General features: G+C 43.7%; 1 protein-coding gene across 1 annotated transcript in view; it reads right to left on the bottom strand.

Annotated features, from left to right (window-relative positions):
- Positions 1–27,520, bottom strand: part of GTF3C1 (general transcription factor IIIC subunit 1) — a 360,695-nt gene that overhangs the window by 38,938 nt on the left and 294,237 nt on the right. Inside the window, exon 33 of the mRNA XM_082260707.1 lies at positions 11,369–11,643. Coding sequence (XP_082116833.1) covers positions 11,369–11,643 — 275 coding nt within the window. The remainder of the gene's footprint in view (positions 1–11,368; positions 11,644–27,520) is intronic.

Raw genomic sequence — 27,520 nt, 5'->3', positions numbered from 1 at the left:
GAGCGCCCACAGTGAAGCCAGACATGCTGCCCACATTTAAAATGGCGGACCGGTGGTTTTTAACCCCGCAGCAGTCGCCGCATGTGTCTGCATCCCCAAGCACCCTGAAGTGACATTAGGAGAGGGACCCCCAAAAACCCCACACAGTGCTGCTGTGAGAGAATAAACGCCCCCGCAGGGACCGGGAACAGGGAGCCCAAAAACGCACAGACACTGGGAACACCACAGACACACAGGACTGCCGACCCCAGACAGAGGCCCCACATAGAATATACTTACCTGTACCCGATGGCGTGGGGTGCCTCACATCAAGCGGGAAACTGCCCGCCCTCAGATGGCAGGGGAGTGCCGCCAGCCAAAAACGCAGGACATTAGTAGTGCACGGACGAACCTATGCTGTGTCCAGTGAGGTAGCCACCTCACCTGGCTGCATCCCTGATGGACAGGGATGGGTCGTTTATGAGGCCAGGGCGAACACATAGCCTACGAAAGGCTCGATGGCGGGCTGGGATTCCATCTGACCCTCTGTCCTGGAGAACCAGGACGGTCGGTTCCGATTCCCGGCTCCGCAGACGCGTCTTCATCCGAAGATCCACTAACTAGTGCTGATAAAATAAACAGCTAGCAAAGTAAAGAAAAAATGACATCTTTTGAAAATAAATCATAAAAGAAAAAGAGAGAAGGCTGAGACTGTAGCCTCAGCACAGGGAAGCCTATCCACTCCTGAAGCTAGGCAGAAGACAAACTGATTTGGGATGGCTATTGCAGGGGGGTATTGAACTGGTAGGACAGCCCTCATGGGTGTGACTATGTAGATTTATTGTTCTTTTACAAGTCTTATGCCTAGAAACTTCTGTGGAGATGAAGTCAATACCCATAAGCGAAGACTGTGTGAATGGGCGGCGACTGTCGGAGGACGTAAGAGAAAGTTAGATTTTATTTCCATCATTTACACTTTCAAAATAACAGGAAACAAAAAAATGGCGTCTGCAAAAGTTCGGGCACCCTGCAGAGTTAATATCTTGTACTGCCCCCTTTGGCAGGTATCACAGCTTGTAAACACTTTTTTGTAGCCAGCCAAGAGTCTTTTAATTCTTGTTTGAGGTATCTTTGCCCATTCTTCCTTACAAAATTCTTCCAGTTCTTTGAGATTTCTGGGCTGTCTGTCACACACTGCTCTTTTAAGGTCTATCCATAGATTTTCAATTATGTTAAGGGCAGGAGATTCTGAAGGCCATGGCAAAACCTTCAGTTTACTGATGTAATCCCCCGTGGATTTCAAGGTGTGTTTAGGATCATTATCCATTTGTAGAAGCCATCCTCTCTTTAACTTCAGCTTTTTCACAGATGGCATCAAGTTACCATCCAAAATTTGATGAAAGTTTATTGAATCCATTTTTTCTTCTACTCGTGAGATGTTCCCTGTGCCACTGGCTGCTTAACAGTTGGACAGAGGTTCCTTCAATAAATTCTGTGCCCCTTCTTCTCCAAACGTACCTTTGCTCATTGCGGCCAAAAAGTTCAATTTTAACCTCATCGGTCCACAGAACTTTTTTCCAAAATGCATCAGGCTTGTCTATATGTTCATTTGCAAAGTTCAAACGCTGATTTTTGTTGTGAGGACGTAGAAGAGGTTTTCTTCTGATGACTCTTCCATGAAGACCATATTTGTACAAATATATCTCTTTATAGTGGAATAGTGTACCACAACTTGTTTTCCTCACAATCCTGCAAGCTGTTCTGTCTGATATTTTTCTTGGTCTTCCAGATCTTGCTTTAACTTCCACTGTTCCTGATGACTGCCATTTCTTAATTACATTCCGAACAGAGGATGTTGACATCTGAAAACGCTTTGCTATCTTCTTATAGCCTTCTCCAGCTTTGTGAGCATCAACTATTTTCCGTTTCAGTTTTCTAGGCAACTGGTTAGAAGATACCATGGTGCTGATTGTTGGGGCAAGGTCAGATGAGTCGGGGCATTTAAAACCTTTGAAATTGACATCACCTGGTCTTCCTAGACGATGATTGAGAACAATCCATGACACTGGCAGGTCTCAGCCTTGCAAAGGGGGCAGGGCATGCTATAAATTCTACAGGGTGCCCAAACCTTTGCAGACGCCATTTTTTTTGTTTTCTGTAATTTTGAAAGTGTCAATGATGGAAATAAAATCTAACTTTTGTTGACATATTATAAGAATGTCTAATCTGTAATTTGATGTCTTTTGGAGAATTTTCCATCTTTCCTTGGCTTCTTTATGCACATTAATACAAATGTTTACCTGGGGTGCCCAAACTTTCGATCACCACTGTATATATATATATATATATATATATATATATAATATAATATAATTAATAGAAAGAAGTCTACCCAAATCACAGATGCTTTAAAAAAAGTGTTTAGCAAATCTGCAGTGCAACAGTGTATTTGGGTGTTCCAATCCCTGAACTACCTACAACTGTCTCTTTTGTTCTATATGACAAGCAACAATAATATGGCCCCCCCCCCAAAAAAAAAATAACAAATTGTATACGTGTGAAATTAATATATTTGTTGGTTGAGTGGGGAGACATTAGTGTTGCTTCCGATATAGAACCACATTAAACTCTAAAAAATAGCTAAGTGTTTGAGCTGCAAAATCAGAGAATTTGGAAATTGATTGAGCATATGCAGTGGAACCCCAGAAATCAGAATTCAACAACCACAAAAAAATATATATATATATCCCCAAAATATAATTTATATATATATATTTTTTTTTTTCCTGAAAGATTTATGGGTTCAGCTGCTCATGCTCAAACCATTTGTTATTTTGCACAGTTTTTTGTTCCAAAAATACTACATCAAGTCAACCCCCATTGCTGGGCGTTTCCTTTACTGGGTACGTGTAGTTTAACCAATGTTATAAAAAGGCATGGTCTAGAGTGGATCATTTTCCCTTTGGAAGGGCCACATGTCTTTCTGTCCGAATTTGCTTTTGGTTTTGAAGGTGGGGGGTTTGCTGGCATGCCTAAGGACCCATATTGCAGTAAGTGTATTTTGTTGGATGAATACATTTCATGCTCTAAATGTTTTGTATCGTTTTTGCAAAGTGTGTTTTTCTGCACTCTATACATGTCTTTTTTTATTTTCATGCCTCTGTGTAGCTGTATGTTCTACTGATTTGATGGTAGTTTAAATGGAAAGGTAGGTTCATGCAAACAATAACCATAAAAGTATGTTGGGTAAGTTTTATGCTTAATGCTAAGGTGTCTACAACTTATTTTGCTTGACTGTTGGATATTGTAAGCTCTGTATCTATTCATCATATGTTGTATCTTTGCACTGTAATTTGAATAAAGAATACTTGATTTGGGGGTTTGGGGGGGGGGGCATTTCACCTGCCTGCTTGTGTTTTATACATGTTCAATAAAGCTTATTAATTTGTACACAGCTCATGTTTTTTTTGTTTTCTTTTCTTCGTATTTGTCTGGATGTACAGTATGAACATGTGTATGGCTCCACCCCTGTACAGCGGCAGGTGTATGGCTCCGCCCCTGTACAGCGGCAGGTGTATGGCTCCGTCCCTGTACAGCGGCAGGTGTATGGCTCCGTCCCTGTACAGCGGCAGGTGTATGGCTCCGCCCCTGTACAGCGGCAGGTGTATGGCTCCGTCCCTGTACAGCGGCAGGTGTATGGCTCCGTCCCTGTACAGCGGCAGGTGTATGGCTCCGTCCCTGTACAGCGGCAGGTGTATGGCTCCGTCCCTGTACAGCGGCAGGTGTATGGCTCTGTCCCTGTACAGCGGCAGGTGTATGGCTCCGTCCCTGTACTCCAGCGAAGTGTGTATGGGTGTGTGTGTGTATGAAGGGTGTGTGTGTGTGTGTATGGGGTGTGTGTGTGTGTGTATGGGTGTGTGTATGGGTGTGTGTGTGTGTGTATGGGGTGTGTGTGTGTGTGTATGTATGGGGGTGTGTGTATGGGGGGGGGGTGTGTATGGCCAAATTGTAAGAAATTTTTTTTAAAAAGTGTGTATGTATAGATTTAGCTAAAAATATATGTAAATAACGGAATAATCCTCCAAAATTTCCGTTCAGCCTCTGTGGATGAATGTAACCCAAAAATTTTAAAAAAATCCCCAAAAATTATTACTAAATAAAAGATTGCTACAGCACTGTATTCATGCATAACTGACTCACCTGTTTAGTTGGCCTAGGTCAGTGATAGTGAACCTTGGCAACGCAGGTGTTTTGTAACAATATTTCCCATGATGCTCGCCTACACTGCAGAGTACATGAGCATTATGGGAAATGTAGGGCAAAAAAAATCTAGGGGGGGTTAAGGATTATCATCACTGGCCTAGGTAAAACATTTCCAATACATTTTAGTTGCCTGTGTGCACCATTTTTAAAATAAAGACCAGAAATGACACCAAATTGGGTTAAACACATTCCAGAAAGTGGTCACAATCATCTGGCTAATCATGGCGAGGGCCACTTTCAGCCGTGAAGAAATGGCATTCATATGCAAAGTAAGTGTGGGGGGGGGGGCTGTGCTTGTAATCAGAGCATTGATTACCAGTGCAGACCCTTGGGGGATGCCACTAGAGCCACCAGGGATTGCTGACCCATGGCCACCAGGGATGCCCACCCATGCCACCATTGATGCCAATCAGTGCTCAGGGAGCCTGTTCGTGCCCTCCTCATCAGTGCATTTAGGTCTTCTTTTAGCAAAAAAAAATAAAACCTTGCAGTGATCAAATGGCACCAAAAGAAAGCACTATTTGTGTGAAAATAAATGTCATAAAATTGGGTTAGGTACAGGGTTGCACGACTGTGCAATTGTCATTCAAAATGCAAAAGCATAAAAATATGAAAATTGGCCTGGGCAGGAAGGGGGTGTAACTGCCCTGTAAGGAAGTGGTTAACTATTGAAATATGGGTAATCATGCTCAGCTCAATGGTTTAGTGGTTAGTGCTCCTATCTATAAACACTGAGAGCATGAGTTCAAATCCCAAGAATGCCATCACCTCCTTAAATTTTAGACAGCTGTAAATAAATACTGAAACTTGGCAAATGAATAATTGTACCCAGCACATATGCATGTCTGTTTCTTGAATATACGTGGCCATTTGACATGCAATTTTAGGTGATGTAGCCAATGTATTACTATGTGGCAAAAAAATAATCACACACAACTGTGAACACCCAGGGTGTTAGCATGGTTGGGCCTTGAACTCATGACCTAGCAATCTTTGTCTATGAGCATTGACCACTACACCAAAGTGCATTCCTACTGACAGATAAAGGAGTACGAACCTGTTTTATTGCATTAATTGAGAGTATACCTGCAAATTAAGCTATTAACGGGAACAAATCTCCTTTCTATTACCTACACTACCTATTCTTTTGTGTCTTAATTTTCTTTTCAACGAATTTCACAGGCTCTCGAGAGCCTACTTCCACAAAGTATATATCCATTTCGCAACATCTGACTGAACATGTCATACTTCTCACTGGGTAAGCAACCTTTTCTTATATTGCATAATGTTAGGGGTTTAAATATCCCAGAGAAAAGGGTATCGCTACTGAGAGAATTAGCTAAGGTGAAACCCGCTGTAGTGTTTTTGCAGGAAACACACTTTAAAACAAGCGCAATACCCCGACTGTTCAGCAAACATTACACTCCGGCATACCACTCTACTAATCACACCTTCAAATCAAAAGGAGTATCAATTCTCCTTCACAAACATGCAGAGCTGGAAATTACCCAGCAGCATGCTGATCCTAATGGAAGATTCCTTTTCCATAAAGGACATTGGGCAGGAACTCCCATTACATTAGCTAATGTGTACTTCCCGAATACAGCCCACATTAGTATTGTGCATCCAGATGCAAAACCTAGGAGGGGATTTCAATACATCATTGAATCCATTACAAGGCATTTCCAATGGTAAATCCAGTTTGCCACATAAGAAGCTACATAAAATAAAATCCCTTTTAGTAGACCTCACATTAATCGACACCTGGCGTACATTTAATCCTTCAGACAGAGACTATACCTATTTTACTCCACTCCATAATAAATTCACTAGAGTTGACTATATATTTCTTACACAGAGGGACTTACCACTTCTGACAGATGCTAAAATAGGTTTTGAAACCTTTTTGGATCATGCTCCCACATCACTGTCCTTAAGCTCACCATCGGCATACAATAAAGGAAGTACTTGGAGACTTAATCCATCTATCCTAACAGACCATACTAGACAACATGAAATTGCGGAGGTGATAAGGTCATATTTTACAGAGAACACGTCAGATGAACTTTCACCTATGACCATTTGGGCGGCTCATAAATGTGTGGTTAGGGGAGCACTAATTAGTATGGGGGCCAAAAAAAAAAAAAAATAAGCAGAAAAAGAGATCACTGACATAGTGACTAAAATCAGACATCTTGAAACTCAACACAAACAATCCCTGGCAATTCACACAGCAACTGAACTACAAGATCGACGGAAAAGGTTGCAAACGCTTTAAGATCTAAAGGCAAAGAGAACACTCTTCCTAAAGAAGGGATTTTATTATGAACATAGTGAGAAATTGGGTACATTTCTCGCAAGAACTTTAAAAGATACCCAATTGGCCAATAACACACAACATAAAAACTAAGAATGGTGAGATGACTTCCAAAACCAACAAAATATCACAGGCGATTTACAAAGGTTACACAGATTTATACAATCTACAACATCCCCACAAACCAGCCAACCTTGCTGGGTCCTGCTCACAAATAATACGGGACTGTTTAATCAATAGTGGCCAACCTACCTTGTCAGATGACGATATTCAGCAATTAAAATTGCTGTTTTTCGGAAATAGAATAGTCATCAGCCATTAAATTGCTCTAACCTGGGAAAAGCCCAGGCGGTTTTACCGCACATTATTATAAAACATATGCTTCCCTTCTGATACCACATCTTTTAAACACTCTTAATTGTTTGAAGGATCCACAGAATATACCGGAAGATTTTTTGATAGCTCATGTTACAATGCTCCCTAAACCCAATAAAAACAAATCTGATTGCAACTATAGACCAATCTCCCTACTCAACCTTGATCTTAAACTGTTTGCCAAAATACTAGCTAACAGAATACGCCTATTATTACACAATAAAATTGGATCAGAACAAGTGGGATTCATGCCTGAGACGCCAGAGATGTCACAAAAGCGCTGAACCTTATTTAAAGGGCACACACAGACAATTTTGAAGGTATGCTGCTGTCCACGAAGGCAGAAAAAGCTTTTGACCGAGTTTCTTGGGATTACCTACTTGGGACATGTTCTCATATTGGTTTAAAATCAAACATGCTCACTTGGATATCCACTTTGTACCCAAAACCCCAAGGCGAAATTGAAAATTAATGGTACTTTATCAGAGCCAGTACACATACATAACGGCACTAGACAAGGATGCCCCCTCTCTCCTTTATTCTTCATCTTGGCCTTAGAACTTCTGATAAGAACAGTAAACAATTCCCCATCAATACACGGATTTCAGATAGGTAGTAAAATTTACAAATCTGCAGCAGACCTATTATTTTTCATTACACAACCTCACATTACTATGCCTAATTTGTGCACCATTTTCAAACACTATAGCTACGTCTCAAACTTTAAAATAAACTATAAAAATCAGAGGCATTGAATCTTTCTTATAAAGCAGATACACTATCCTCCACCCGCACTAATTGCGCTTTTAAGTGGGAACAGAAAGCACTCAAGTACCTAGGTGTCTGTCACACACCAAATTTAAAATCCATGTAAGACACAAATTTTAAACCTTTACTCCAAAATATAAACAAAGACCTAGAAAGATGGACATTGAAATACTTCTCATGGTGTGGCAGGGTGGCAATAATAAAGATGACGATTATACCTAAGGTACTTTGTTTTAGACCATACCAATATTCATACCAAAGAGATTCTTTAGGGTCTTACAATCAATGTTGAGGAGATTTCTATGGGCCTCCAGGAAACCACGCATTAGCCTATGCCTACTTACACAAGACAAACAGACGGGTGTAATGGGCTTCCTTAGCTTTAAAAACTATTATTACGCCTCCCACATCACCAGAATCATAGATTGGAATGGTTATGCCGAAAATAGATTGGGTAGCCCTGGAAAACTGAACTGACGCAACCCCTGTGACTTACTCGCCATGGATTCCTTGGGAATCCTGCCCACCCACCCACGTTAAAGCATCACCCACTAATAGGTGCAACACTTAAGATATTCCAAAAAGCCATAAAGGAATCTGCCATTTCATCTTCACCAGGACCCCTGACACCGCTAGGTTCTAACCCGGGCTTTATACCAGGCTTAAAAATTCAGACATAAGCTTATACATACAACTTCAAACCCCTTTTAGCTAAACATTGCATACAAAGAGGCAGAATGAAACCATAAACTACCTTAAAGCAAGAACAGGGTAGCAACGAGATGACAGACTGGATATACTGACAACTCCATAGTTATATCTCTAACACACACAGACTTTTACATTTTAGCAGGAGCCTGACTACATTGGAAGCAATTTTCCTAGAGGACAGCTTCTACAGGGACAAGAGAAATGCAAAAATGGGACATCAGTTCTAAAAAAAAAAAAAAAAATACAGCTAGGAGAAACTAATGCACAGTGTTCTAGGATTTACAGTTCTATAACGGCAAGTAACACATTTTTGAAGTCCATTCGGATACATAATTCTGCAGAGACGAGAAATATGCCAATAAAAGCATCTCTGTAGTTTTGTTGAGCTGTGCTGAGTGGACTGTGCATTCCATTTATTCAGTACGTTAAAACGGTTTGACAGTACAGTGTGAGAACAGTGGGTGTAGTTAATTCTACAGTATGTCAGTGACAATATTAGATATGCAAATTATCCCAATTATTTAAAAAATAAAAGCTGGATGCATTCCTCAATGCACAGAATATAACTGGATATTACAATTTATATTAGTTGATATATTATAGTTGAATATCCAGTTGCCTTAGGGAACCAGGAAGGATATTCCCCCCTATTGGAACAAATTAGATCATGTGCTATAATTTTTTTTTTCTCCCTTCCTCTTGATAGGAATATGGTTCTGTTTATGGAGGTTTTCTATTTGTTGAACTTGGTCTTTTTTCAACATGACTATGTCACCATTCCACCCTTCTCACTGTTGCATTCACTGAAGAAAAAATGTTGCACTGGGGCACAAGTCAGAGCAGAGAAACAAGCTGTACTTTCCATCTTAAGCTGGATACACACTATACAACTTTTGTTCGATTTCCTTTAGATTTACCTTCAACTATGTCGTGCAAGGACCTGCCTGATTGGCTGTTTTTTTATTACAGTTTGAAAGTGTTTAGGTTTGACCTCAAATTATATAATTTTGGTAAATCTAAAGGAAAAAAATCTAAAGATTTAATTGTATAATGTGTACCCAGCTTTACTCTGACAACTGAGATGACCTGTGCAGGTGCTTGAAGAGGAGAAACCTCAAGCAAACAGGGCTACAGTAGGTACTGTCCCCATTGTCTGTTTCAAATGTATTTATCACTAACATTATTCTTTGCTGTTCATCATTAATAGTAATATTGTTAGTTTGTTGACCACCTGTCACAATTGCCTATTTGCTGACTATATATTATCACAAATGCCAGTGTGTCACAATTGCCAATTTGTTGCTCATGTACGATCACAATTGCCATTGTTTCATGGACATTTGTTGCCTACCTGTCAGGAAAGTTTGCCACATACATACTGTCATAATTGTCATTATTTTAGCACATATTGCCACAACTACCTGCATATCAGCACATGTGCCCATTTATAAGAGTGTCTACATATTGCCAATTGTATACCCCCTTGACTGCTTGCTTCCCTTCAATGCAGAGCCACAGCAGCCTGTCAGTGAAAATCTTCTCACAGCTGGCTGCGTCTGTGTACTGCGTCCCTATTGACTCAAATAGGGTTATTATGCCAAGCATCTTCAGTTTCAGCAGTGCAAGTCATGGCCCGCATCCTCATTTATTTACTTTGATAATATCCTTTATCCTTATCATTTCAAGCATAACCCAATCAAAAACAAATACTAAATTTAGGTGAAGTGTATTCCCATTTTAATGAACATAGGCCTGCTTGTAAAATGATATATAGTCACCTTCATCCTTTAAAATAAACCAATGTGCTTAACGTCTAAAAGGTACTTTGTGTGACAAAATGGATGCTACTTTCCAAGCAGATGTTTCTTCACAACTTTGAGGCCAGCACACTTCAATATGCTGGTGACCAGAATGGCTGATGTAAGCTTCACACCACTAGCAGCAAACTTTAACATATGTACACTATATTGTGGCTGATACGTTCATTGAGAACCATTTTTATGCCCTAAAACATTATTGTAATTACACATTGAAGTCATGTGACTTTTTTCTGTTTACTTGACATCAACTTGTATTAGCATTAAGTTCCCATGCATATGTGGAGTTAGAAAAAACGAGCTGCAAAGCCACTACCAACGTCAGGAAAAAGTGGCTGTAAATACACGCTTTTAGTGGCTTTTTGCATTGGTGTTAATGTGCGTTTAGTCGCATTACCATTTAGTAGTGTTTCTCTACCTTTGTTCAAAATCAATGCCGTCAAAGCTGTCTCCCATCCTTGTGCCAGCCCCCCGCCACAAAGCACCCATCGCCCTATGTTGAGGGCTTGTGGCCTGGTATGGTGCCCCTTTTCCCCTCGTTACCCCCTGACCTGCCAGGCTGCATGCTCGGATATGGGTATGGTATAGATTTTGGGTTGGCCCACGCCGTTTTTTACATTTTGGCATAGGGTTCTTCTTTAAGATCCTCAGAGCACAAGCCACATGCTACAAGTCATATCATGATGATCCGACTTGGATGCAACTTCCATTCAAATCAATGGGCTGAAATTGAGATCACTTAAGACGGCTTGATGCAGCTTAATGCTGTATCCAACAATAAGCCACATTTAACAGCGTCAGACATTTTTACAGCTGTAACAGTGATCATGACCCTGGGAAGATCAGTGTGCTACAGTTTTGCTTCCTCCCGCTGAAATGCCCCCCTGCAGTCTCCACCAAAGCTCTCTTGTGCAGCTGAAAACAATTTCAGAGATCACTTCAAACGAAAAAGAAGTGGGTGTTTTTTTTTTTATATTTATGCACAAATGGTTTGCCTTGCATTTTTATACATATACTTTAACTACACACCAATCAGAGAAACAAAGAATAGGGCATTACAAATACAACTTAGTTTAATTTTTCCTAATTTAATTCTGTCAGGTGTGGACAGTAGAAAAGCTTATTACTGATGACAAACCTGTAAATACTGCTTTAGAGATCTAGTCCGTTCATTTTCTACATCTTCATATTTCATAAATCTCCTTCCTAAATCCGATATTTTCATGCCAAAGTGTGAAAAAGCTTCAACTGCTGACTGAATTTCCAATACACAAGCCACATCTCTAGAGCTGTATCCAAGGTTATGTACGCAATGATTTAGGAAAGCATCATCACTCCGGTCTTTAGTGTTGAAGAGTTCAGTAAAAAGAGATGGTAGTGAAGGCATGTCTACAGTAAAGTCACTGAAGGAACCTGTAAAAAATAAAAAAAATCCTCTGTTGATGCAAATAAAAATCTTGTGCAGTATATAAAAATGGGATTTTTGTACTTACCTTAAAATCCATTTCTCTGAGTTAATCGACAGACACAGCGCTCCGAAAATCATGACTACTGGGTTATCTTGCCTCCTCCAGGAGTAGGACTAGGCAGAACAAAAAACACCTGGCTACGCCCATGGGCAGTCTTTAGCTTTGTATATCAACTCCCCTCTCTGCTCTAGGTAATCAGTTTAGTAGCAGTTATTAGAAGTATCATAACTCCATAGAATGGTGGGTGCTGTGTCCGTCGAACTCGGAGAAATGGATTTTACGGTAAGTGCGAAAATCCCATTTTCTCTTTCGTACATCGACAGACATCATTAATCATAACTACAGGCACATCCAAAAGCAGTGGCAAAAGGAAAATGAGAGGTGAGGAAAATAACCCAAGGCTAAATATAAGAGCCCCTAACCAGGACACAGGAGCCTTAACCAGGTCACAGGAGCCCCGTCTGAAAAAATAGAATTTTTGTAAGAACTTACCGTAAAATTATTTTCTCTGAGTCCCCTGACAGACGCAGCCTCTTCCAAGTTTCATCACTATTGGGTAATGGCGGCCTCTGCAGGAGCAGGCTAGTTAGTGAAACTTCATTAAAAAAGCTTTAACTAGACACACCCTTAGGGGCTGTCCCTCCAGACATTACCCTCAGACACATAGAGCTTACTAATCAGTTTCGTAGCAAGCAGTACAGAAAGACAAACAACTCCAAAATAGAGGGGCGGGGGCTGCGTTGTCAGGACTCAGAGAAAAGAATTTTACGGTAAGTTCTTACAAAAATTCTATTTTCTCTTACGTCCTCTGACAGACACAGCCTCTTCCAAGTTCATCACTATTGGGATGTCCCAAAGCAGTGTAGGTGTGAGGGGTGGGAAGAGATGCAACCAACAAAAAAACGGTAACGGGTCATTAAGGCCAGAACAAAACGTAGCCAACAGGGCAACAGAAGCTCAACCAACAGGAGCTAACCCCAGAACAAAAATTCACCCAGGAAGAGAAAAGCATGTCTCTTCAACAAGCCGAAGTGCTCAAAACTCTGCGGCCAAAGGAAGTATCTGAGGATGCCATCACGTCAAGCTTATAGAATTTTGTAAATGTGTGCACAGACGACCAGGTCGCCTCTTTGCACACCTGAGCCACAGAGGCCTGATGGCGAAAAGCCCAAGAAGCACTCACTCACAGCCCTAGTAGATAAGAGTGTGCTCTTACAGGGAAAGGAGGCACCTGACCCTTAAGTGAATAGGTCTATACAATAGTCTGTCTGATCCACATAGAGATGGTTGCAGCGGACGCAGCCGAACCCTTCCGAGGTCCCACAGGAATCAGACTTCCTAAAGGATTCCATGGCCGACAGGTAAACCCTGAACCACATCCAATGAATGCAAGGAAAATTCCTTGGGATGCTTGGGCTTCGCACAAAGCAAAGGCAAAACAATACCTTCATTGTAACAAAAAAGCACACATTACAGCTAAAACAGACTACGTATATAGGGTAAAAATGACAACGTTGCCTTTTAAAATGCACCTGAATCCAAGCAGATATGCACCATCAAAATACAGTAAATTAGGTTAGACAGAGAAATCTGCACATGTAAAGGTCCGGCTCCGGCAGGTAGCAGATAACCTGAGTGATGTCAGCTGCTCATTAGCTTTACAGACACTTCATGGACTTCTGCTCCTGTCATATTGCCCAAGAATAAATACAATTTGAACTGTCATATAAAGAATCCCTAAATCAACCAGAGTGTCAGATGGTGTGAGAGTTATATGTAATGGCCCTTGGGAAGGAATATTATCAGCTGCAGGTGGATGGATGGGATGGCCAGCACATGCACAGAGCCGCAGTAATGAGTCTATTACAGATAGCAGTAAGTCAGTGAGTACTCACGCGACCTGGATGTCTTGTGTATTGCAAAAGCCCAAGGATGTTCCGTGAGCCCAAGTGACCAGGCAATCAAGGGAAGGAAGATAGCCTGGATCAGAGCACTGGATCCCTTCGCTCAGCAGAGTTTCACAGCCTGTGCCGTCACTACTTGCAGCTTCTCTCATCTGGTAATCACACACATGCTGAGAGTGCTGGGAGCCTAAAACATCTCAAAAAGGGTAGCCTTGGTTCCAACATGCACTGTGAGGGGATTCCTTACATGCGGTTCCTTCTGATATAGGCTCCACTGTGTCGTATCCACAGAATCCTCAGTATGAAAATCTTGTGGGTCATGCAGGGTATTGTGAACATGGACCATTTTTTTCAGCTGCAGGTGGATGGATGGGATGGCCGGCACATACACAGAGCCGTGGTAGTGAGTCTGTTGGGAATAGAAATAAGTCAGTTGGTACTCATGCGACCCGGATGTCTTGTGTAGTGCAAAAGCCAAAGGATATTCCGTGAGCCCCAGTGACCAGGCAGTCAAGTGAAGGAAAATAGCCTGAATCAGTGCCGCTGGCTCCCTGGGTAATCACACACCTGCTTAGAGTGCTGGGAGCCTCAAACATATCAAAAGGGTAGCATCGGTTCCAACATGTGCTGCAAGGGGATTCCTCACATACAATTCCTTCTCATATAGGCTCCACTGTATCATATGCACAGAATCCTCAGTATGAAAGTCTTGTGGGTCAGACAGGGTGTTGTGAACATGGACCAATTCCTAAGTGATACCGCTACATCAGTGGACGGAAGCAAGGCTCCAAAATAAAGGGCTTCTCACGCTATGCAAACATAATTGCGGTGGGGGGTGCAAAGATGAAGCTTGGGGGTGCAGGGCACAAACACCAACGCGTTTCGTCCACCTGGTGGAGTGGACTTCTTCAGGGTAAGACACAGACACAGTCCTGACCTCAGTATCTGAGGAAAGGGATTTAGGAGTAATTATTTCAGAAGACTTAAAGGTGGGAAGACAATGTAATAGAGCAGCACGAAATGCCAGCAGAATGCTTGGATGTATAGGGAGAGGTATAAGCAGTAGAAAGAGAGAAGTGCTTATGCCGCTGTACAGAACACTGGTGAGACCTCACTTGGAGTATTGTGCGCAGTACTGGAGGCCATATCTCCAGAAGGATATAGATACTCTAGAGAGAGTTCAGAGAAGAGCTACTAAACTAGTACATGGATTGCAGGAAAAAAACTTACCAGGAAAGGTTAAAGGACCTTAACATGTATAGCTTGGAAGAAAGAAGAGACAGAGGGGATATGATAGAAACTTTTAAATACATAAAGGGAATCAACTCGGTAAAGGAGGAGAGCATATTTAAAAGAAGAAAAATTACCACAAGAGGACACAGTTTTAAATTAGAGGGGCAAAGGTTTAAAAGTAATATGAGGAAGTATTACTTTACTGAGAGAGTAGTGGATGCATGGAATAACCTTCCTGCAGAAGTGGTAGCTGCAAATACAGTGAAGGAGTTTAAGCATGCATGGGATAGGCATAAGGCTATCCTTCATATAAGATAGGGCCAGGGACTATTCATAGGATTCAGATATATTGGGCAGACTAGATGGGCCAAATGGTTCTTATCTGCCGACACATTCTATGTTTCACCTTAGGGAGAAAAGACTGGTTGCGTCGCAGAACAACCTTGTCCCTATGAACGACCAGATAAGGCGAACGGCAGGACAGAGCCGCCAATTCAGACACTCTGCGAGCAGAGGTGATAGCCACCAGAAAGGCAACCTTCTGGGACAACAAAAGCAGAGAGATTTCTCTGATAATTTCAAAGGGAGGTCGTTGCAAAATGGACAAAACCATAATCAGATCCCCCTGAGGCAATGGAGCCCTCCTTAGAGGAGACAGGTGACGCACCCCTTGAATAACGGTGCGAATCAGGGAATTAGTAGCCAAGGGGCGCTGGAAGAAAATGGGCAAGGCCAACACCTGACCTTTTATTGTGCCCAACGCCAAACGCTGTTCCACACCTTTCTGCAAGAAAGCCAACACCCTCGCCACCGAAAAGGAGCAAGGATGGAACACATGTGACTCACAACAGGCAATGTAGGCCTTCCAGGTACGATGATAAATCTTCCTGAAGGTAGCCTTCCGAGCTCTCAGCAAGGTAGGAATTACAGCATCGGAGAGAGACCTCTGTCTCTCAACACCTGGCCTTCAACTGCCAAGCCGTTAAAAGCCAGAGACCGTAAAGCAGGATGGAAGATTGGCCCTTGAGATAGCAGATCTTCTCTCAGAGGTAGCCGCAAGGGAGGCTCGATGACCATCTTTATGAGGTCTTTGTACCAAGACCGACGAGGCCAGTCTGGGGCCACCAGAATCACCTGCACCTGTTACAATGCCAACTGGCGGAGGAACCTGGACAACAGTTGAATCAGGGGAAAGGCATAAACCAGCCGATACCGATGCCAAGGCACCACCAACGCGTCTGTGGGGTCGGCCAGAGGATCTTGAGCCCTGGCCATGAACCTTTCCACCTTTTTATTGAGACGAGAAGTGAACAGATTCACGTCCGGAATCCCCCACCGGGCACACAGGAGACGAAACACCTCCGGATGCAGGAGCCATTCCCCCTGATCCAAGGACTGACGACTGAGATAGTCCCCTGCCAGTTCTCTACTCCCGGAATGTGCACAGTGGAGATAGCTGGAACGTGCGCCTCGGCCCAAGTCAGAATCTTGCCCACTTCCTTGGCCGCCCGGGCACTCCTGGTGCCCCCTTAGTGATTGATGTAAGGCACAGCCGTAGCATTGTCGGTTTGCACCCAAAGCGGGCGACCGTGCAACTGAGTTGTCCAATGGAGCAGGCAGAGTTTGATCGCCCTGAGCTCTGGGACATTTATCGGCAAGGAGGATTACTCCGGCGCCCACGTTCCCTGGGCACAATGAGTGTCCAGTACTCAACCCCAGCCCGTCAGGCTGGCATCCATGGTGATCACCGCCCACAACAGGGGCAGAAAAGACTTGCCCTGGCTCAGAGCAGGCGACAGAAGCCACCACGAAAGCTCCGACCTCGTGAGACGGCGGAGACATACCATTCTGTCCAAGGACCGCGGATCCTTGTTCCATTTGGCAAGGATCTCCGATTGTAGAGTCCTTGTGTGAAACTGGGCAAACGGGATCGCATTGAAGGCCGACACCATCAGCCCCAGGGACCTCATGCAGTTCCGCAGGGAGGAGAGATCGTTGTCCCTGAGGGACCTGATCTTGCCCTGCAAAGTCAGAAGTTTTTCATCCGGGAGAAAAACCTTAGCTTAGGCGGAGTCCAGGACCATGCCCAGGTAGCTGAGACGAACTGACGGAGTCAGTGCAGACTTCTGGAGGTTGATGGTCCACCCGGACTCCTGGAGCGTCTGAACCGTGACTGTCAGATCGTCCGACAGAGTTGCACACGGGCTCGCCCTCAACAAGAGATCGTCCAGATAACCGAGGACTGCAATCCCCCTCTTGCATAGCAGAGCCAGCATCGGGGCCAAAACCTTGGTGAAGACCCTTGGAGCCGAAGCTAGACCAAACGGTAATGCCACAAAATGAAAATGCTCCTCTGCCACCGCAAAGTGGAGATACTGCTGATGACCCTCGTAGATAGGAATGTGCAGATACGCATCCTTTAAGTCGATGGAGGCCAGAAAATCCCCTTGACTTAAGGACGCCACCATCGACCGGATGGATTCCATTCGGAAGTCTGTACCCGCACAAAGCGGTTCAGAGATTTGAGGTCCAGAATCGGGCGTACCTTGCCCTCCTTCCTGGGCACCGTGAACAGGTTTGAATAAAACCCGCAAAATCTGTCCCACTGTGGAACCGGGACAATAACGCCGTGAGCAAAAAGATCTCGCACTGCCCCCTTGAGGTTGGTTAAACGATCCGGGGACAGATGGAGATTCGATGGAAAGAACCTGTCTGCTGGGCGAGATCGAAATTTGATCTTGTACCCTGAACTAATCAATTTGTGAACCCATTTGTCCTGAATAAGGGACATCCAGGGTTCCTGAAAGTAACGCAGATGTCCCCCCACCCCTAAACCGGGTGAGGGCATCCCTTCATGTGGAGGAAGACTTGGCCGCAGCATCGGACTGACCAGCCTTGGACTTACTAGACCAAGACTTTTTGTAACCGCCGGAGGCTTTGAAAGACTTTCCTTTTTCCTGCGCCCCTGAGGCACGAAAAAATCCCCTGGTGAGCCCTGAAGGAAGGACCCCGCCGTGCGGGGGGCGCATTACCCTGCGAGAATTGGGGTAGAAGGGTACTCTCACCCCCTGTGAGACCCTTGACCATGTCATCCAAAGATTACCCAAAAAGACGTTCCCCAAATAGGGGAGATCAGACACAGGCTTCCTAGATGCATGGTCTGCCGACCAGCTCTTAAGCCACACCATGCGGCAGAGTGTAATCCCCACCACAGAAAGCCTTGCATTCAGGGGAGCTTTGTCCAGGACCATGTCATACAGATACACCATGGCCTGGGCTATTTGGTCCATGAGATCAATGAGAGTCGGGGGAACCGACTCAGCCAGCAAGTGGCTCTTAAGCACCTTGACCAATTCCGTAACCATCTGAGAAACTAGCATGGAAGCGAACACAGGCTTGAGGAGCGAGTCCGCCACCAAGTACATGTGGCGGGAAAGTGACTCCACGCGCCTGTCCATTGGGTCTTTAAACACTGGGGAGTCCTCCAAGGGCACTGTGACGGTACGCACCGTCACTGAGAGTGAAAAAACTATGTGACAGATAAATTGATGGTTTGGACTGCTTCAGTTGGTCAGACTTGTAACAGATGCATGTCATCAGCTCAAACACCTGTCTTCCATGCATTGTAAATTATGCTGATTTGCTCACCTATTATTTACGGTGGGTTCTCAGTATTTACACTATGATATGTGTATTTGTATCTTGTTTTAGCTTTGGTGCCGGCAGTCTGTTCTTCCAGGCTGGCTTAAGTGTAATGAGTTAATTAGCATGTTAATTGGGATTAGCCATGAGTCAGCTGTACATCGTTATTTATTCATGTAGTGACTGACATACTTCTCAAGTGTATAAAAGTCTGTTTCTTTTTCAATAAAGGAGTTAGTTGTTTCCAGTATACAAACTAACTGTCAGGCTAGATTTGTATGACAGCGGCTGGTATTTGATATCTTTGTTCATGACTGTGAGGAAGCCGTATACTGACGGAAAACCACAAGTACAGTGTGGGTCTGAGGTTCCGTTACAGGCACCATTGTGGATTTATTCAACCTGGAGACAGTGTGCTCCACCTTAGGGGACACTGTCCAGCAATTGGAAACTGGATCCGCAAAGGGGTAGCGGCGTTGAAAACGCTTAGGCACTGCCAGCACGTGTTTAATGCGCCACCACTGTGGGCTCATCATCAATATGCAAAGTCTCCCTGAAGGAGTGAACCAGTGCTTCTACCAAAGCGCGTTCCAGCGCCTGGAGCGGAGGGGGATTCCTCCTCCTTGCCGTCAGAGTGTGAAGACAGGGATCCCTCAGGGAGGGCAGTGTCCGTGGCAACCACCTCAGGTTCAGAATCAGAAGATTGAGAGGGCAACAGCCGTTTTTTAATAGGAACTTGTGACATGACAAGATCAACTTTGGATACCAGAGCTCCAATGGCTGCAGACAGGGATGGCGGATCCGGATGACCGGGATGCATACACAAGCTCTGTGGGGAAATTTTACTCCATTTTGGCACAAAGACAAAAAAAGGTACACTGGCCCTTTAAATCCGCGGTAGCGGTCCGCACCGTCAAATCGCGCTACTTGTGGAGTTCCTCTTTAGCTAGCAGACTCACTGACCAAAGAAAATGGCTGCTGCCCATACAGCAGGGAGCATCAATAGTTTCAAAAAACTATTAGATGGGCACCTTAAAAGACCACAACATACAGGGGTATACAATGTACGGCTAACAGCAAACACACACACATCATAGGTTGAACTGGATGGACTGATGTCTTTTTTAAACCTCTTCAACCTCACTAACTATGTAACAATGTAACTATGTAACATACATTGTCAGCCAGGCTGCCCTATGGTGCGGGTATTGCTCCAGACCACCGAAGTAGGGGAGCTGTCAGCCAAGGGACCGCTGCGACTCATACTCAAGCCCGGTCGTATGTGACCCTGAGAGATTTTTAACTTGCGGCCCAGCCTCTGTCCGAAAGACTATCTTGCGGCCCACCTAGCTCATAGCTGCGGTCTGTATGCGCTCGCTGGGTGGGCTAGGGGGACCAGTGGATCTAGATTATTCAGCCTGTCGCCCAGCCTGGGAGTTGATTGTAGATTGTAAAGAAAAAACAAAAAGTAAGGAAGGAGAAAATGCCGGGAGCCTGGGTCCTTACTCCTGACTAGACAGTTTAAAGTTGATTAACTAGAGCAGAGAGGGAGGTTATATACAAAGCTGAGGATGGCCCATGGGATTAGCTAGGTGTTTTTTGTACTGCCTAGTCCTCCTCTTGGAGGAGGCAATATAACCCAGTAGTTATGATTTATGGAGCGCTGTGTCGGTTGCTGATCGAAAGAGAAAAATAATTTTTGTATTAACTGTAAAATCTGTTTCTTGAAGTCCACTACATATTTGGGTTATACTACCGCCTGCGAGCAGGATTGGACAATGACAAAAAACAAAACAAAAAAAAAAACGTTATGCCAACCAAGGGTATAACCCCTCCTACTACAATTAGGTCTCAGTTTTGTAGCAAAGCAATACTGAGTATATGATGATAAACACAGTAGAGGGACCTGTTTCCCTAAATTGATTCCAAGAAAAGGATTTTACAGTAAGCACAAAAATCCTATTTTCTATCTCGACCATTCAGGGATGTCTGAATGCAGTTAAAATCAAGGGTGGGAAACAAAGCAAATGATTGCTGACATGGCCAACAAAAACAGGAAACTGGGGACTGCCTAAAGCTCCAAGAGTTGTTTAACCACTTCCCACCCAAGGACGTACCTCTATGTCCTTGGCTTTCAGTGGTTATATCGGAATGATTCCTGCACCTACAGGCATCATCCCAGTACCATTATTTTCAGCCGGCGATTCTGTAGAAGGCAGAAGTGATCTGAGTGGCTAATAAGCCACTAGATCACTTCTGGGGTGGCGGAAGGGGGTCCTACCCCCCTCCCGCCGCCGCCTCTCTCTGGCTCTCCGATCCCATTGCGGAGGCCGGGAGCGATGTAGCCGGTGGCGATGGCTGCCTGGGACAGAGAGAGAGGAACTGATGTCATTCTAATCTCTCTCTAACCCTGGAAACCGGAAGCGATGAGTATTTGTCCCATTCGGTTTCCAACCCCTTTTTGTTGACCTGGCCACCAGCGGCCTGAGAAGCAGCCGATCGGACCGATCTGATCGGCTGCATGGGAGGCCAGAGGAGAGATTTGGGGTCTAATAGACCCCAAATCTCACCATAAAGAGGACTTGTCATGGCCCATGCTATCACAAGGGATGTTGTTCATCCCTTGTGATAGCAATAAAATTTGTACAAAACAAAAACAAATGTAAAAAAAAAAAAGTGTAAATAAAAAAAATAAATCTATAAAATAAATTTTAAAAAAATGTAAGGCGTCACCGTCCCACCGTGCTTACGCGCAAATGTAAAGGCATTTAAAGCGTCACCTATGGAGATTTTTAAGCACCGTAGTTTGCCACCATTCCACGGGCAGACACAATTTTAAAGCGTGACATGTTAGGTATCTATTTACTCAACGTAACATCTTTCACATTAAACAAAAAAATTGGGCTAACTTTACTGGTTTTTTTTTTCATGAATGTGGTATTTTTTTCACAAAAAATTGAGTTTGAAAAAAACAAAAAAAAACAAAACGTTGCGCAAATACCAAGTGACATAAAAAATTGCAAAGCACATAATTTTGTTCTATAGGGTCTCTGCTAAAAAATATATATATAATGTTTGGGGTTCTAAGTAATTTTCTAGCAAAATATAAGTTGATTTGAAGTTTACATGTAGGAGCAAAGTGTCAGAATAGGCTTGGGAAGGAGGTGGTTAAGCACTTCTGGACCGGAAGGATTTGCCCCTTAATGACATTTTGTGTGATTCGGCACTGCGTTATTTTAACGGGCAATTGTGCGGTCGTACGATCCTGTACCTAAATAAAATTTATGTCTTTTTTCCCCACAAATAGAGCTTTCTTTTGGTGGTATTTAATCACCTGTGCGATTTTTTTTTTTTTGCGCTATAAACAAAAATAGCGACGATTCTGAAAAAAAATATATATATTTTTCACTTTCTGCTATATACCATTCCCAAATTTTTTTTTTTTTTTTTTAAAAACTAATTTTTTCATCCTTTTAGGCCAATTTGTATTCTGCTACATATTTTTAGTAAAAAAAATCCCAGTAAGCGAATTTAGATTGGTTTGCGCAAAAGTTATTGCATCTACAAACTAGGGGAAGTTTTATGTAATTTTTATTTATTTATTTAGTAGTAATGGGGGCGATCTGTGATTTTTAGCAGGACTGCGACATTGCGGCGGACAGATCGGACCCCTAACTGACATTTTTTGACACTTTTGGGGGACCAGTGACATTACTACGGTAATCAGTGCTAAAAATATACACTGTTACTGTAATGACGACACTGGCAGGGACGGGGTTAACCCGGGGCTGATCAAAGGGTTAACTGTGAGCCTAGAGGAGTGTTTTCTAACTGTATGGGGGAGACTTGTGAAATGAACACAGAGACCTGTGATCCTAAATAGGAGGAACACAGGTGCTCTGTGATCATTTCAGAGAGAACAACGGTCTGCAGCCGAGCCAGCCTGCCGCAGTATATCTGCAGCGGGCGGTCGGCAAGTGGTTAAAGGACCTTACACCCGAAGCTAGCATCTGTGGAGGCAAAAATGTACAAAATTTAGAGAACATGTGAACAGAAGACCAGGTGGTACAGATTGCCTGAGGCTGAAAGCCCAAGGCGCTCTCACAGAGTTGGTGGAGTGAACCTAACATATTGCAGCTAATCAATCCTTAGATGTGTTGGCTGCATTAGTTCTTTTTCTTTAAGCTTTTCCCCCCTCTGTTTTCATCTGGTGATCTAGCCAGTAACATACCTTCTGCATTACAGTGTCCTCCACGCTGGATGAAGGAGCAAAGGGTCACCTTTGGACTTGGACAGCAGCATTGTCATGCGGGGGGGGGGGGGGGGGGGCTGTTAAATGTACTATCTGTTTTAGATACGCTAAAACTGAAGCCAAGCTCATGCTGTAGTTACAGCATCAGTGTTTTTCCTTTGAAGATAAAGGGTTTTACATGAATAAAAGCTGATCAATGTAGGCAACCTTATTGGTGATAAATGGTTTGTCTCAGCACATGCTACATTTGCAGGAGAGCTTTTTCGGTTGAAAAACAACAGACTTACTAGCCATGTCACTAGTTAAAAACAACAATAAGCAGCCTAAAGAAAACAAATGCAGCATCACATCTAATAATTGAAAAGCTGCAACATAAAAAAAGGTTTAAGGAGACCACAAGCTTGAACAATGGATCTATCTGAGCCAGCTAATGATGGTAGAGCGAGATGCTGGGGTGCAGTTTCAAAGCCCATTCAAAATGACATAGCCCCTCAAGTACCAAATTTACATGCAGTGATAGCAGAATAGATGAGGGAAATCGCATGGAAAACTCCTTGCATAAGCAGTAATAATCGAAGACCAGAATGGAAAAAGCATAGATATGACCATTGATGGTCCCAAGAGCCAAACTCCGGTCCAGATCCAACGGCAGGAGGAAGAGGTTTTTTCCCACAGAGAAACTCCTGGAGTGAATGCCTCTGGACTCATACCAAATACAGTAAGCCTTCCAACTGCTCTACCACTCTTACCGCAAAAAGACTTCTGGTTCGTTCATGATGGCCAATATATGCAACCACTGTGGTGTTGCCTGACTGAATGCCAATACAATGGCTCTCTGACAGGATGGTCCAACACTGAAGGGATAGCCAGATATTCTGAAGCTCTATAATTATTGGAAGAGGAGATGCAGGCCATGACCGAGACGCTGCAACAACAAAGTGCCCAGGACTCCTTCCCAGCTCAACAGGCTGGTGTCTGTTGGAAGAATCTTCCAAAAGCTGGATTTCTGAGCCACCAAGATAGAGAGCCTTGTCCTTGGTTTCAACTGAATCAACATTTCCAGATGTCTGGAGTGAAATTGGGCAAAGGAACCAGCTCGAAGGACCCCCAGGACTCTCATGAAGAAGCAGAAGTAGACAGCTTTTGGACTAAAGAGATCATAACTGAGATTGGAGAATCTGAAGTTATCCTGAGGAAGGAACACCCTCGCATGAGGCTTAAGGACTGAGCCCAGATACTCCAGGCAAAAAGTTGGTTCCAGCAATAATTTGGGAAGGTTAAGAATCCACCCAAACCTCTTTAATGACTGGACATTTAGAGACACATTGTCCAACAGAGCCCTCACATACTGTTCCCTCAACAGAAGGCCCTCTAAATATCCCAAAATGGGGATGCCATGAGAATGCAACATGGCCTACATCTTGGTAAACACATAATGTGCAGAGGATGGGCTAAAGGGTAACAGGTTGGTGCATAGGAAAGATAAGCACATGTAAGTAAGCATTTTTGAAGTCCACAGAAGCCAGAAAGTCTCCCTGATGAAGATAGAAAAATATAAATCTAGGAGACTCCATCTAGAATTTTTTGGTCCCAATGTAAATAAATAGTGCCTTGAAGTCCAAGATGGGGGAATGCCCCCCTTGGGTTGTGGAAAGGGGAACAGTTTCGAGGAAATCCCCTGAAACTATTCTGCCCACAGGGACTGAAGCATAGATACATTGGTCCAGAAGGCCTGATGGGTGATCTGCTAGTCTGTGCTAATCAGGTTTGTAGTCCTGGGACACCACCTCCTGCTCCCAGGCATCCAGAATTCAAGCTGATCAAGCATCTGCAAAGATCAACAGACATGCTTTCACTCTGGAAAATAGGTAAATCTACTCCTTGGGTTTCTTTCAAAGGGAAAAAAGGGAGCTCTTGCCAACAGAAGCACCCTAAATTATATTATCATGAGCCAGTTTGAAAAAGCACTGTCCCTTGAAGGTCAAGTTGATCATATGCTTTCCCGCAAAAGACCTCTGCGGTCCAGCACTTTAGCCAAAGTGACCTACACATCATGTACACTATATTGTCAAAAGTATTGGGTCACTTGCCTTCGCACGCACATGATCGTTAATGGCATCCCAGTCTTAGCCTGTAGGGTTTAATATTGAGCTGGCCCACCCTTTGCAGCTATAACAGCTTCAATCTTCTAGGAAGGCTGTCCACAAGGTTTAGGAGTGTGTCTATCGGAATGCTTAACCATTCTTCCAGAAGCGCATTTGTGAAGTCAGGCACTGATGTTGGATGAGAAGGCCTGGCTCGCAGTCCCCGATCTAATTAATCACAAAGGTGTTGAGGTCAGCACTCTGTGCAGGCCAGTCATTTTCCTGCACCCCAAACTTGCTTATCCATGTTTTTATGGACCTTGCTTTGTGCACTGGTGCGCAGTCATGTTGGAACAGGAAGGGGCCATCCCCAAACTCTTCCCACAAAGTTGAGAGCATGCTATTATCCAAAATGTTTTGGTATGCTGACATCCTAAGAGTTCTTTTCACTGGAACTAAGAGACCAAGCCGAGCTGAAAAACAACCCCACACCATAATCCCCCATCCACCAAATGGTTTGGACCAGTGCACAAAGCGAGGTTCATAAAGACTTGGATGAGCGAGTATGGGGTGCAGGAACTTGACGAGGGAGGATCAAGGCACAAATACTTCCTCTGTGTAGCTACAGCCTTCCAATGGATGACTCGTGTCTGTCCTCGCCACTCCATACAAAAGAATATCTGCGTGGACTGTAGCAATAAAGCTCACAAATACAGCAGAGTATAGCCATAGTGTACTAGTTTCTTAAGAATCCTAAAAACATATAATAAACCACATGCAAATAGGATAAAAATAAATAAAACAGCAGGGAAAAGTCACATAAAAGGCTGCTACACTAGAATTCATGCAGCAGCGTGACATCAGCATATGAGACACTTTCCCTACATGTTTCGTCCAATAGGACATCTTCGGGGACTTGAATGGCCTTAACTGGAAAGAGAGGCCAGAGGGCTCAGAAATAGAACTGCCAAGGTCCTTGACTGTACTCAAGGCCAGATGCTGGTCCGGACTAGACTATAGGTTGTAGGAAAGACTGAATACTTCCTACAGAATACTTTTTGAGAGGAATATTTCATGCTCCGTACAAGGACAATAGGTCTTTCAGGTGCAATGATAGACTTTGAAGGAAGTTGACTTCCTAGCATAAGGTAGAAACAAGAGAATCTGAAAATCCCTCTCTCTCAGGACTGTGGCTTCAGCAGCCATGCCCTTAAAGCCAGCGATGAGAAGCAGGATGGAACACTGTCCCTTGGGACAGTGGTTTCTGAGGATTTAAAAAGGTCCATGGAGTGTCTGCCAGTACTCTGAGTACCACATCCTCCTGAGCCAGTTCGGTGCAAGAGGATCACTGAAATGCCCAGCATCTTGATCCTGTGAAGTAGAAGAGAGTAAATTTTGAGACGCAGAAAAGCATAGATCAGGCTGAACTGTTATCAAATTCAAGCGTTTTGTTGGAAATCCACTGCACTAAGGATAGTCTGGCCATGGGGGTCAAATGCATAGAGTGGACAAATGACAGTCTGTTTGTCCCATGCTGCCAAAAGGTTGAGTTTGAATGGTCTGGAGTGAAATTGGACATATGGCACAGCCTTGAAGGAGGCCACCAAGAGATCCAATACCTTCATGAGGCACTAACTAAGGGCTTCTTCCAGGCCTGCAGGACCCAGGCTTGAGGCCTGGAGGACCCAGGCTTGATATCGGAAATTCCAGGCCAGGGTCATGTGTAGAGTCAGGTCCAGATACTCCAGTCCAGCGAGTGTTCCAAGGCCACACAGGCACAAAAGCAATAAATCTGCTAATGTACACTATACACCACTCGGGGAGTCACATGATCAAGAAGCTGCATGGAAAGCTAAGGTGGCTATGGTGCAGCTAATATGTTGACTCAGCGACTCAGCAAATCAGCTTGGAAAAAACCCAGTATAAGCAGATGAGCTTCTCCGAGTAGAAAAAAAAAGGAGGACCATCAACTAAGGAGCAGCAAAAAATTGAGGCTAGCTGGGAATGGGAGGGATAAATGGGGGCTGTTCCACCAGCTTTTTATACAACTTACTTATAAGTAATCATTTAAATAAGGCTGTGCCTTGTACTGTAGGATCAGGAAAAGCAATTTAGGTATACTCAACATTTTGTGGTAATGGCTGTTTATGTGTCAAGAACATATAGTATAGCCAAAGCGCCTGCTGGTGGAATTGTAGTTCATAGGCAGGAATGGCACAATCAGAGGCCAGCTGAGTTTTTTTTACCACCACCTGAGGCTGCTGGGAGTCTGTTTAGTCCAATCCTGCTGTATGTTTCTTGCGCCAATTTTGATCTGCATCCTTAGTACCTGCCCAGACCTGCTATTCCCTCTCACATTCTGCACCCTAGCACAACCATGCTTTGCCCTACTTTCGCTTACTGGTTTCCCTGAGAGTATTTGTACATAGTTATTTATCTTGTACGTTGTAGTTAATAAATTGCTTAACTTGCACATGTTACACTGTTTGGTTACTGGTTTGCTTTGTGTGTTATATCTGCACATTTAATGATAAATGATGTTGTCTTAAAGCGTTTGTTACCCCCCAAAAAATCCTGTTCCTTTAAAGCCTGTTATACAGCACAGATACTTGTGCTGTGTAATTTGGCCCCCCGTATCACCTAAAAATCCTGGCTGATCCTCCCAGTTTCTACTCTTCCCCTGTAAACTGACCACAGTGTATCATG

Source organism: Pelophylax lessonae (genome assembly GCF_965119305.1).
Source record: "Pelophylax lessonae genome assembly, chromosome: 6".
NCBI classification, from domain to species: Eukaryota; Metazoa; Chordata; class Amphibia; order Anura; family Ranidae; genus Pelophylax; species Pelophylax lessonae.
Note: the sequence above shows the minus strand (reverse complement) of the source record. Positions and strands in the feature narration are given on the sequence as shown.